At 38.1% G+C, this 13,565-nt stretch overlaps 2 protein-coding genes across 2 annotated transcripts in view; one reads left to right on the forward strand and one right to left on the reverse strand.

The window, feature by feature from the left end:
* LOC102293581 overlaps positions 1–2,286 on the forward strand; it is a gene marked incomplete at its 5' end in the record, with an annotated part of 4,256 nt that extends 1,970 nt beyond the window's left edge. Inside the window, 2 exon segments of the mRNA XM_005952754.3 lie at positions 868–1,055; positions 1,189–2,286. Coding sequence (XP_005952816.1) covers positions 868–1,055; positions 1,189–1,669 — 669 coding nt within the window. The 3' untranslated portion in view covers positions 1,670–2,286.
* Positions 2,287–4,268: 1,982 nt separating this feature from the next.
* Positions 4,269–9,557, reverse strand: LOC102293868 (proteinase-activated receptor 2). Its single transcript, XM_014331356.2, has 4 exons — positions 9,485–9,557; positions 8,469–8,665; positions 6,195–6,385; positions 4,269–6,072 (listed from the first exon to the last, which is right to left on the reverse strand). The coding sequence occupies exons 2-4, from the start codon at positions 8,643–8,645 to the stop codon at positions 5,577–5,579; spliced, it is 864 nt and encodes a 287-aa protein (XP_014186842.1). The 5' UTR covers positions 8,646–8,665; positions 9,485–9,557; the 3' UTR covers positions 4,269–5,576.
* Between the last annotated feature and the right edge of the window lie 4,008 nt (positions 9,558–13,565).

Here is a 13,565-nt window from a genome sequence, read left to right on the forward strand (position 1 = left end):
AAAAAAAAAAAAAATCATAATAAAAAATAGTTACGAATAAAACAACAGGGAAAAATAAGAGGAGACGGTTGCAGCACAGTGTGGGGGATTATTTCGAATCATGGGAGATGTTGTTTTTATCTTGTTTCTATTCAGTCCTTTAATTACGGAGCCCCGCAGGGAACATGGGAGAAAAAAAAAATTAAGACGGACTTTTGCGAGATCTCGCAAAAGTCCGTCTTAATTGTTACGAATAAAACAACAGGGAAAAATAAGAGGAGACGGTTGCAGCACAGTGTGGGGGATTATTTCGAATCACCAGGTCAAATGTGTGTGAGAGAGTGAATCTGAATGATGTGTTTTACTTTCTAAAACTATGGTTGTTTAGCATGTAGTTAAAACCCTGCTGCTAAGTGGTGCACTGGTGACCTGTGGGTAGTTAACAGATTAAAATGAATAGAGATGGCATGAAAATATTACATCTGTTAGTTTGTACATTAATCAGTGTTCCTGTAACTTCTCTGTTCACATCAAACCGTTGTGTGAGTTAAAATGTAAAAGCTAAATAATGCTGACAAAGTGCCTGCACAGTTTCAAGGTTAGCCTTTCTATCATCCAGTAGAAGATGCACAACACCTGGGTCTCATAGCTTAATCAGAATGTTTCACTAAAGGAGTAAACGTTAATATACTTCACAGTGAAAATATTTGGAAGTGAGGTACTCTCTAACATATAATACACATCCCATCAGATAACAAGTGCAACATTGTAATACCGCACATGACAAAACATTGTCTGTTTAATCTGACCTCATAGATTGCTCTATGATGGAGTTGAACACATCTTGTTATTATTTCATATTCTGACTGATAATTGTATGTCCTGCAGGTGCGACGGGATCAGGTCCCTGTCATCTATTACACAAACCTCCTGATCTCCAACCTAATCCAGATGTGCACTATCATCATTATCGTGGCAAAACCAGATGATCATGAAACCTACATGATGTCTTTTGTTATTTACTATTTCGGTGTCCAGGCCAGTCTTTACTTCAAGTTGTGCATTGCTCTGGAAAGGTACCTGTCTAACTTTGGGTGTGTGTACTTGCATGTGCTTGAGTACTATATTGTACTGTGAATCATCCATATTTTTAGAAATAATATATTCTCTACTGTAAAAATTAAGTTATCTGTCTGTCTTGTGTTGCAGGTGTTTTTTCATCACCCGCCCACTGATGGACTTTATGAGGCAAACCAGGAGTTCTGTGCTGGTCTGCATTCTGGTCTGGGCCCTTTGTGTTGTCAGTGTACCTGTGGCCATAGTCTTGCGTTATTTTCTACGAGTCCTTATTTTGATCCTAGTCCCTGCCTTTCTGTTCATCATCTGTTTTGCTGCGACCCTCAAAGCCCTGCATGCTGCCTCCACAGTGAGCACCGAGGAAAAGCGAAGAATTGTAGGAACTTTGGTTCTGTTGCAGCTTAGTTACTTTCTGATGATCCTACCTGCAATTACTGAGTTAACTTTTGAATTTCACCCACATGACACTGTCAGAGATGTTGTTTTCATCTTGTTTCTACTCAGTCCTTTTATGGACCTGATTTTGTTTTTTCTCATGCAGAAAATGCCCACTGACAAGCGGCTGGCTGGTTTGTGCTGCTGCAGTAGGTGTAGCAGCAGCTCATCATTGTGAGGATAAAGCAAACGGCTGTTGTACTACAGATTTAAGCAGCAAAAACTATTTTATTTTATATGCTCGAACATGCAGAAAATAGGTTTAAATGTTAAACAAATGTCTTCCAGTCAGAGAATGTTGCATATAATTTAATTTTTGCTTGATGCGTAAAGTTAAAAGATTAAAAATAATAAAACTAGTTTTAAAAAGAGACTTTTTCATTTGATTACATTTTATATGATGGATTATTCAGAGAAACTAGAATTGGTCTGAAAAATCTATCGCTTTATCACCTATTCAGGTTGTAAATCATGTTTTTCAAAAGTAACTAAGTAACTAATTACTTTTGAAAATAAGTAATCAGTAAAGTAACAGGATTAATTTTTGGGGGAAGTAATAAGTAGTTAGTTACTGATTACTTTTTTCAACTACCTTGACCAACACTGGTCTTGTGTTGCCATCTGCAACACTTGACCACTGATGGACTTTATGAGGAAAACCAGGAGTTCTGTGCTGGTCTGAGTCTGAGTTAACGTTTGAATTTCACCCACATGACACTGTCAGAGATGTTGTTTTTATCTTGTTTCTATTCAGTCCTTTTATTACGGAGCCCCGCAGGGGACATGGGAGAAAAAAAAAATTAAGACGGACTTTTGCGAGATTCTCGCAAAACTCGGGATATTGCAAAATTTTTTTTCTCCCTATGCCCCCCGGGGGCTCCATATTTTATGGACTTGATTTTTTTTTTTTGCAGAAAATGCTCACTGACAAGCCGCTGGCTGGTTTGTGCTGCTGCAGTATGTTGCAGCGGGCCATCAGTGTGAGGAAAAAGCAAACGGCTGTTGTAGCTTTAAGCAGTACTGTGACAATAAATCTGCATCTCCATGTGAATGTATTCATTTCAGAATTTTATTTTATAATTTTAGTTCTATAGTGTTAGTTGCATTTTATTTACTATATAGAGAAATCTTTTACATTACAATGTTCACTGCAGTTTAAAATTATAAGGCAAACTTACATCCATCTACAGAAGCTTTTGTCTCTGCTTTTTCCTCAGCCGTTCCTAATGTCTAGACTAATTTCTTCCTGGTTAAATAAAGAAAATAATATAAAGCACTATTTTTTCCATAAATTCTTTTGTTATTTTGTGTTTTGCTTTATGATGTCATGTACCATCTATGGTCTGAATTGCTGTTAGTAATGCTGCTGTGTTTTTTCCAGGAGGACTCATGAATCAGATCACGGTGGTATTTCACTAAACTCCACAATGAGAAATAAACATTTAAGCATTTCAAAATTCATAACGATAATGGTTTAAATTTGAGGATACGATTTAATGCTCTCGGACTTTCAGCTCAGACATTTTTAAAATATATTTGACCACTAGATGGCGCCATGGTGCTCTCAATAGAGGATGCTTTAATGTTAGTTTACCTCCACTTTTTTTTTAGATTTGAAGAATCATAGAAAATAGACCAGTGTGAGTGCTCTTGGCAATAGCTTTGTATACATTTATGATGTTATATTTTTATTCTAAATCCAATCTGGAAGCTGGATCCACATAGGGCTGCACTGAAAACTGAAGGCTCTGCCTCCCATTCTACTTTTAAATACTCCAACCACAAGTAAGCCTGCAGTCTGAGACCAAATAAACAGATTTTTATTTAAACCATTCATCCATTTTCATGCAATTCAATTTGCAATTCATTGTAAGACGATGGCTGCAGTATCCCAGCTGCCATGGGGTGAGGGGTGGGGTACATCCTGTACAGTTCTCCAATGTCACAGGACCAATACTCTTTTTAAATTTCATGATTGTTATAACCACATACTGAGCATTTATCATTAAAATTTTCCACTTACATTATATCAGACCATATATAATTTTCCTCAATTTGCACGTTTTTAGCTATTACAGGGGGTCCCAGAACATAACGCGATGGTGAAAATCCACAAAGTAGAAACCATTTGTATGTTTTATTACTTTAAATATTCTAAGCCATAAAAAGCCTTCCCACACTCTTGTAAAGCATTGCTAGCTCCAGCTCTCCCTCCTGTTTCAGTCTCTCTACGTCTACAGGCCTGACACCAACCTAAAGATGGTTCCCATGGTGAAATGGGAAGAGTCATCTCCTATTACAGGGAGATGTCCAAAAGGTGCGAAAGTTGAAATGTGATCCGGATATCTGAACCGTGGTCTTGCCTCAACTTTTTGACCAATCACATGAACGTTCAGTGTTTATGACACACAATAAAATTCCTTCCTGGATGCAGCATCCTTTGTCTCTCTGAGCTGTGGAGAACCAGAGGTCCATGGCACCATGAAAAAAACGAAACAAAAATTTTAACCGTTTGATAATAAATTTTGAAAACGTATAATTAAGCATATTGTCTTCTCTCAAAAGAAGAACATGAGAATATATAAAAGTGCATCTACCGTATTTTCTGTACCATAAGTGTGTGAATGTGAGATGAATAATGGAATTGTAAAGCTCTTTGGGTGCCTTGAAAAGCGCTATATAAATCCAATCCATCATTATTATTATTATAAGGCGCACTGGATTATAAGGCCCATTAAGTGAAAAAAAAAAAACCAGTCAGATAAGTCAAACTTTATTCAACATTGTTGAAGAGGGTAACATTCTTCAGTTGTAACACAGAAAATACAGAACAATACACTCACTTTTTCAGTTCATTCCTATTCCACAAATCCATCAAATTCTTCATCTTTGCTGCTGCTCTTTTACTATGTTCTACTGCTTAATTGATAGCCTTGAGTTTGAAATCTGCTTCGTAAGAATGTCTCTTAACAGGTGCCATTTTGGGGTCCTTGTACACACACAATACGGTAATTATGTTGATGCACAGTACTTATTACTCCATGAGGCTCCTGACTACGGTAGCCTTAATGCTCTGACCATCAAGTGGTGCCGCTTCATAGTTTACCAAAGTCGTACTAAAACATGTAGAACAGATTTTTGCGCGATGTAGCACAAAAAAATCGGTTTGAGGTCAGTAAGCACAACCAGAATTCATACATAAGGTGTAATGTTGATTTTTGAGAAAATTAAAGGACTTTAAGTGTGCCTTATAGTCTGAAAAATACAGTAAATACATTGTTAATAACTTATTTAAATGATACCATGCAAATGTTATATATGAGCTCGTTAATGAAGAATAAATATTTATATCTGTATTTATAAATTGTAGTAGAGAACTGAAAATGAGATCTTCTGAATCTCTTATTATCACAAAAATGGAAAAGAAAATTGAAAAGTTACAAGCAGTGGTAGTAAATCAGCGCACTCCAATGTTTAGATGCAAGATGATATTACACATACACCAGTGCGTTAGATCAATTAACCTGATTTCTTTAAATGGGACATGACACTGCACAATGGGATTTGAGTTAATTGATTTCATTCTGTTTTTTATAGTTACATGAACAACAATAAAGACTTTTTAATTTATTTATGTTATCATATTTTATATTATCAAGTACAAACTGTATTTTTTGAAAATTGGTTTTTATACATGCTTTTCTACACTTTCAGACTGCAGAAATCAAAGGGATTTAAAGCAATTCTAAGAGTACATGTTGATTATTCTGTCGGGTTTTCTTAACATTTGGGGGGAAGTAATTTGTTGTTGGATCACTGCTGAAAGAGCAGATAGTTTTACAGCCAACGGCACAAAAGAGCAAACAAATATTGTCTCAGTAAAACTAAAATAGATCAAATAAGGAATTAGGAATGAAATGTTGATTGTATTAATTGATACATATAATATATATTTTAATCCATGCTAATAAACAACAGAAACATTGCCTGAACAGTCATTTCCCATTAAGCCAACAATCCAACAAAAAAAAGCTTCACTTATCTACAGTGAGGCAACTCGGAAGTTGCACAATTTCCTTCTGATTTTATGTTGTTGTCACTGAAGTTCTGAGATCATTGTTGTCCAATTTGCAACAACACAGACAACTAAAAAGCTTGTCTAACACCCATTTGTTAATGAAAAAGTACATAATCAAGTCTATAAGGGGATTCAGCTGAACTAAACTGCAGGTAGTGTCATACACAAAGTAAAAAGTCTGCTCATCCACATCTGTCAGGTACAGTATTTCCAAAATGGTTCTGGGCACAAACACCAATATGTAAATAAGCACCACCAGCACCAAAACTGCCACAATTCTTTGTTTTTCATCAGTGGGGACACTGGTTGCAGACACGGCTTTAATAGTTTTAATAAGGAAGAAAAAGAGAAGAGGAAAGGGAAGGACGAGGAAGGCGCCCAAAAAGTTTCTGTGTAAGAGGCCAACAAAAATAGAAATGATCCAGACCGAGACACAGACCACCACAGTGACCTTGATGGTTCGTCTGTCTTGGTACCACATTGGATGGGCAACAACCAAATACCTGTTATACAAGAAAGACACACAGAGGAGTTGACATGGAGAGGTATTAAAAAGATATACTAATGAAAAGCAATAAATGCTCAGAGAATTACATAGCTACAAACACGCAGCACAGATGTTTACCTTTCCATGGAGACACACACCATGAAGCTAACACTTGCCATCAGACCAGAAGGGTAGACAAAGAAAGAGAATATTATCTGTGTGAGGAAGTCCTTGACACCTGACATGTGAACGACCATACAGAAGAGCTGAACAAGGTCAGAAATGTAAAGGTTGATGAGATAGATTTGACCGATGTGACCATTTCGCACCTAAAGGAAAACAAAGTAAACTATAAACATGTTCAGTCAACACAATTTAGGCATTATGGTTTCCACATAAAAACATTTCATATAACATACTACACACTAAAGACTTGCAGATTAATACTTGTTCTTATTTACATAAATAAATACATTGCATGTTATTTTTTAAATTAAAGTCCATTTTTGTCTTTTTTTTGCCAGACTGAGCTTGGGATGGAGTATTACATTAAGAATTATGAGGTGAAAATGGGTTGATGTTTTGACATTATAGAATACTACAATGGTAAAATACAAGGAAAAAAGTAGTTTAAATGTGTTCTGTGTATTCAATGCTAAAAGAACTAGTACTTATATATACTTATATAGCACCTTTCTACTCAGCTGCACACACATTTAATGTTGTGACTCATTGCCAGACTTTGTAACACTGAAACTTAGTTGCATAATGATACAAAACTATATTTTATATTTTATGTTGAATTGAATGGATTTGTCTATGTTGCTTTGCTAGTGATTGCCACTAATAAATTAAATAAATGATTGTTAAAACTGAAACTTTCATTGTGAGTACTGACAAAAAAATAATTTTGAGATCTATAAATGGTAAAATGGCCTGTATTCATATAGCGCTTTACATGTTCAGTTATCCACCCATTCACACACTGGTGATGGCAGCTACATTGAAGCCACGGCCGCCCTGGGGCGCACTGACAGAGGCACCCCAGGGCGCTGCAGTATATAAAAGCTGCAGTAGTAATGGGCTGTTGTCAGAGTACAGTCTAGGGTAGTGTACTAAAGCAAATGGACCCAAATCTGCAGTGTGACTTACAAACCTGTTGCAGCCACAACAACCTGGTGCTGAATGCCCAGAAGACAGTGGAGATTATTGTGGACTTCAGGAAGCACACAGCCCCACTCCCCCCCATCATCCTGACTGACACCCCCATCACCTCTGTGGACTCATTCCGCTTCCTGGGTACCACCATCACTCAGGACCTGAAGTGGGAGCCCACCATCACCTCTGTCATTAAGAAAGCCCAGCAGAGGATGTACTTCCTGAGGCAGCTGAAGAAATTCAACCTGCCAACACGGACGATGATGCAATTCTACACTGCAATCATCGAGTCCATCCTCACCTCCTCCATCACCGTGTGGTACGCTGGAGCCACTATTAGGGACAAACAGAGACTGCAGCATGTTGTGCGCTCTGCTGAGAAGGTGATTGGCTGCAGACTCCCATCTCTGCAGGACCTGTGCACCTCCAGGACACTGAGGCGTGCAGCTCGGATCTCAGCTGACCCTTCTCACCCTGGACACAGTCTGTTTGACCTGCTCCCCTCAGGCAGGAGACTCCGGTCCATTCGCACCAGAACCTCTCGCCATAAGAACAGTTTCTTCCCCTCTGCTGTTGGACACATGAACAATAACCGTATGACTGTTCCCACCACTAACACATGACCCTACGCTGTGTCACTGCATCATTTCATGTTTGGCACTGATCACCACCTGCACTCATGTATATATCTTTCTACGTAGCACTCTTAATTCTTATTCTTATTTTTATGTTTTTCATGTCTATTTAAGCGTAATTTATGACAGTATGTTTGCACTGAAGCACCGCAGCAATTTCCTAATGTTGTAAACCCGCTCAACATTTGGCAATAAAACCCTTTCTGATTCTGAAAACTGCTGTAAAGTCTTTGGGCGTCCAAAAAAAAAAAAGCAGCAGCAAAATAACTGAAGCAGTTTCCGTTATTCCAGAGCTGTTCAGTGAGCTATCAATAGTGTTGCAGTCTGTATTTAATAGGATGAATTCAAATTTGTAACTATGCAGTGCTAACAAAAACAGACAATTAGGTGCACTGCTCTCCTTACCTTCAAAAGTAACAAAAATAATGGCTTTTGATGTAATGTATTCTTTCATTTGAACAGTTATGATGTTGCAAAGTCACCCTTCTTGATTAAATCATATGATTTTTTAGCTTTTCACCTTTTATTTACTGTGGCTTATTTACTTTAGTCCCAAAGTCAAAGTGAATCATACAAAACCCAGATCGTAGTAAAACAATCTTATTCATAATATACACACCTTTATGCAAAGAAAAAAGATTGCCAGTGAGGTCAAAGGAAGGCTGACACAAACAATTATCCATGTCAAGATGCTAATGCTGTCCTCAAAATACCAGCAGAAGTCCTTAAAATCTGTGTAGTTGCCATAATTGTTGCAGCTGCTGCTGGTAGTTGAATTTTGAGTCAGTGAAGTCATATCAATTTTCTTTAAAGAACCTTTAAGAGAGAAATTAACGGTTAATAACAGTGTTCAGCTGCATGTTGCAAACTAATGCAAAATTTATCACTAACTTCTCTCACTGGTGTTTCACTGTTGTTTTTCCAGCTTAACTGTGCTTCTCAATATGTTGCTTTCTCAATGATACATCAAACAGAAACAACTATTTGGCAAAATATTACATTCTGAGAAGGCTGAAAGGCCTGAGCTTTTAACCCCAAGAGCCACAGTGAACTGTCACAGCAACAGACTAAATGTAGTATTGGACTAAAAGCTCGTTCGCATGAGTCCAAATGTTCAGCCTTTGGATTGGTGAAACTAGACTTTTTAAGACTTATAGTTCTGTCACTGTTTTTATTCAGATGTTCCCAGGCATGTCTCGGCTCCCTCTGTTTCCTCTTTTTCTGTCAGTCCATGTCTTAAAGTGTGTCTCTGTTTTCCTATTTTACTTTGACAGTTTCACATCTTATGTTATTGTGTTCAGTTTTCCTTCCACCCACCTGATTATGTTTAAACTCTCCCAGCTGTGTTTCCCATGTGATTCCACTTCTCTTCTCACCCCTCAGTGTATTTAGTCCTCTTTTTCCCTCTGCCCATTGTTACGTCTTCCCCCATGTTGCAATGAAGCTACCTTCTATAGTTCCCCCCTTTGTGTTTTGAGCCCTGCGTTTGGGTCCTACTCCTGCCTACCACACCGCTCACAGCACCCTCATGACACAATACACATGATTTATACCTCATATTTCTATAGACACAAATAAAAATAATGCAACTACAGTTTTGCAAATACAAAGCCTGAAGTTTATAAGCATAGTTACCTTTGATTGTTTCAAGATCACTCCTCAGGTCTCTACACCAGTGTTTGCTGCTTTGTCCTCTGCATTAAAAACAGTCTACAATAAATATGAAAAGTGATGACAACGTGCCACTGGCTGATAGTTATCAACACCGGCCCTTCTAGCCACACCAGGTCCAGGTGTATCCATGCTACTTATTGGCTAAACATTTGACAAAATGTCTGTGAGCCAATCATTTCGCCTCATTTTAAAACAGTTCCTTCCTCTGCTGCCATCAGCTATCATCTCTGTCAGATCAAGAGGAAAAATGTTCACAACAACTGTTCTGATGTATGTTGGCCCGGTCTTTGCATGTTTAAGCGACACTAAACATAAGAAACAACTTTGCATTTTGTTTTTAATCCATCTATCTTCCCTAAAAATCGTCCCTAGCAATGGCCCATATGGCCCTGTGACCATATGGGCCAGTCAAAGTTTATTTGTGTAGCTACACTTTAATCAACCTCAATTACAAGTTCTACAACATATATACTATATAAAACAGTGACTGAATAACAATAAATATACACTAAAAAAATCGAATAAAAGAAGTAAATAAGCCAGCATTAAAAAGGCTTCATGGCATCTCCTGATAAACCTGGACCTGAAATTTCCAGGAGCAGCTGGTTCATAGACCTCATTGCTCTGTAGGATTTTAAGATTTCAAAATTTGAATGACTTCCTTTCCTCACAGTTGTGCTGTCACTGTCTGCTTACACAGAAGCTGTAAAAATTATTTATTTAATTTTGGAGCCTATTTTATGATAGATAAAGAGTAGAGAGAATAATAAAAAGGGGAATGACATTCAGGAAATGGTCCTGGGTAGATTCAAAACCAGATTCCTGCAGCCATTCTGATTGCCAACTCACCCATACCTGGGACTGGAATGTTACTTTATAAGTAAATAGTGTTATGTCATTTTGAATAATGCTAATGTTACCATAAACTAGTTGAGGGTGAGGAGAAGAAGAGAGACAAAAGACGCACTGTGGAAGAAAAATTCTTCTATAACAGATCAAATTAGTTTACCACATCACATCCTTTGAAATTTATAAGGTGAATTTTGCAAACAACAAGGAATACAAATTTAAATATGTGGCCTTTCCCTTTTTTTTCTGGGCAATGATCAAAGTTTCCTGTAAATGGTAAATGGACTGATTCTTATACAGCGCTTTTCTACTCTCCCGGAGTACTCAAAGCGCTGTACAGATTTTTCATGTCTGTTACATTATGGAGTAGACACATTATTTGTCCTACTATAAAGGTTTTGTGAACAATGAAAGGTTGAAGACATAACTGCTTGGAGGCTTTTAAAGAATGCTATTTTTATAACAGCATGGAAATGTTTTCCTATCTGAGCTCACATCTTTTTCCTGGAAAAATGTAAACTAAGCCCGCAGCTTGTGTTTAATTTATGTCTTTTGTATGACGCTCACTGCATGTGTATTCACAACATGAGACAAACGAATTAAGTAAAGAATTTTAGTTGCTGATCTGATCAAACAGCTGATAAATAGCTGGAAATGACAAACTTTTCCTTTAAAATTGTTACAGACCAAATCACTCAACACATCAACACAAAGTTGCAATACAGCACCATGCAAACTTCCACTCAAAGATTGTTACACTTACTTCTCTGTTGACTATTAGCACAGAACTGTTTTCACATAGTTGAGACCAGGAAGCTGAGTTGCCCTTTCTGTCCTTTTGTCATCCCCCAAAACCCAAATCCCATAAAGATTGTGTCTGCTCCCAAACCATCAGAAAACTAAACAAAACTAGCAAAAAATAAAAAGATTAAAGCATAAACATTGACAAAGAAAGAACAATATAGTATCTTGCCCTCAGTGCATCATGGGAAGCCCCAGCAGCTTAACTAGGAGAGGATTGCAGGATACCTGACTGTTTTTATATGCAGAAAAATCTCTAAACTCTCATTTCTCTCAGAAGTCTTGGAAAAAGTAATTCTCCTTCAACTTTCATATATAAACATACCAACATACCCTAACCCATACCAACAAAGCACAGAGTGTGCCCTCCTAAAAGTATACAATGAAGTAGTCCTGTCAGTAGACTGTGCCATCCTCATCCTCCTCAACCTCAGTGCTGCATTTGATACCACTGGTGAAAATATCCCTGTCCCCCAGCACTTCACTGGTTTACCTCATACCTGTAAATCTGATCCTTCTCTGCCAGCACTGCAAACTATTCTTCTACAACAACAACACTTTGCTACGGGTACCTCAGGGTTCCATCTTAGTTGCTATATTGTTCTCTCTATACCTGCTTTCTTTAAGAAAAATATCAGTAAAAGTAATTTCTCCTTTCACTCCTTTCACCTTCACAAGACAGCTTCTTCCATCTGTGCTCTGTATGAAATATTACATGTTTCCTTTGTGTGAGAGATTGCGAAATTGTCATTCATGCTCTCATTTCCTCTCAGAGTACTGCAATTAACTTTACATTAGTCTCAATCAATCCTCTCTTTTCCATTTTCAGCTTGTTCAAAATGCTGCTGCTCACATCACACATCTCACCTGTTTCAGCTTCTCTACATTGGTTGTCGGTGAGGTTCGGAATCGATTTCAAGACCATCCTGTTTGCCCACAAAGCCCTTTTCTACATCTCTGACCTCTTTATTCAGCTTTCAGGTCCCTCTGGTGCGATGCTTCTGACTATGTCTCACTCTTGATTTAAACTCAGAGGGTGAGCGTTTTGTGTGCCCTCAAACTGTGGGACAGCATTCCCCTCACAGTCAAATCTGCTAGAAACAACCCATATTGTTATGGTTAGTGTTGAAAGCTGCTGTCAGCAGTGTGGTAACAACAGTCTCTTTACTCATGAAATTTCCTATCTTTAACTACACTTATATTTACTCACTGACATTTGAGTCTTTCTGAGAGCTCATTGTGTCTCCTGTGCCATTTTTCGGCCATGAGTGTGTGTGTTTAGCACCTAATAAATGTACCGATTTATTTCTTATCTATTACCTTGTTTTTTTATTGTTTTGCTTTGGGTTTTTTTTTTCTTCTTCTCAATTTAACCTTTGCACAGCACTTTGGTCAACACAAGACCCTGGCTTCTATCGATGTTGTGATTAGAGCTTGTTCCTGTGCTGCCATGATTAGCGCCTCTGTGCTGTCTTTCCTTTAGTCCAGTTTTTGTATCTGGCAGTGGTACATACTGTGCAGGATTAATGTTGTTGCTGTAGAGCCTGGTGGTGTGGATCAGTCCACCAATGTCTCATTCACTCCTGAGATAGAGCTTGGTGTTATCTAAGAAGAGAAGCTAATCCCTCCTTTCCAGCAGCTTTTGCAACCCAAATTATGATCTGAATGTGATGATGTGCTAATTTTGATTTCGTGAGAAATAGAAAAAGATCAACAAAATACATCTGAACCAAACAGAAGTTATCAGGTTTGCAAATTATTTTGCATTCCTGTTTTTCCAGAGAACCCAGAGATGTGGTGCTTTTGTATTTATCAGGAAATAACATCAGTTATGCAAATGTAAACTATCCTAAAGCTTCAGGCCAACAACTTCAATGACTTTCTTTCACTGCAGTTGTTTCCATGCTGATTATTTATAGACTATTTCAAAGATTTTGATACCCTCTATCACAATGAGGATCATTCATAAATAAAGGTTTAATAAATAAAGGTGATGTGATATGGTATAATAGATTGGAGGAGAAAAAAAGTGAGGACAATTAATACAAAGTGTTTGGTAGTAAGGAGGACATCAAAAGAAACCACACTACGACACAGATCACCACAGAGGTCTTAGCTGGGCAGGAAATCATCAAGTACCTGCAATGCAAGAAACACAGCCTTGGAATCAGTAGCGGTTTTAGATACGGGCGACACGGGTGGTTGCCCGGGGCGGCATGGTGTTGGGGGTGGCATCACAGGTCTCGGCAAAAAAGAAAATGCTCGTACTCATGCTGCCCCGATGTCAGCCAGCGCATACTGGGAATGGTACAGGCAACGATCAGTTTTCTATCGCCCATTTGCTGGGAGTAAGGGCGCCCTCCGTTTGCGAGGTGCGCCTGCTGCTTGCGGC

The sequence above is a fragment of the Haplochromis burtoni genome, unplaced genomic scaffold, assembly GCF_018398535.1.
Source record: "Haplochromis burtoni strain Fernald_Lab_line unplaced genomic scaffold, NCSU_Asbu1 Contig_2135, whole genome shotgun sequence".
NCBI lineage: Eukaryota > Metazoa > Chordata > Actinopteri > Cichliformes > Cichlidae > Haplochromis > Haplochromis burtoni.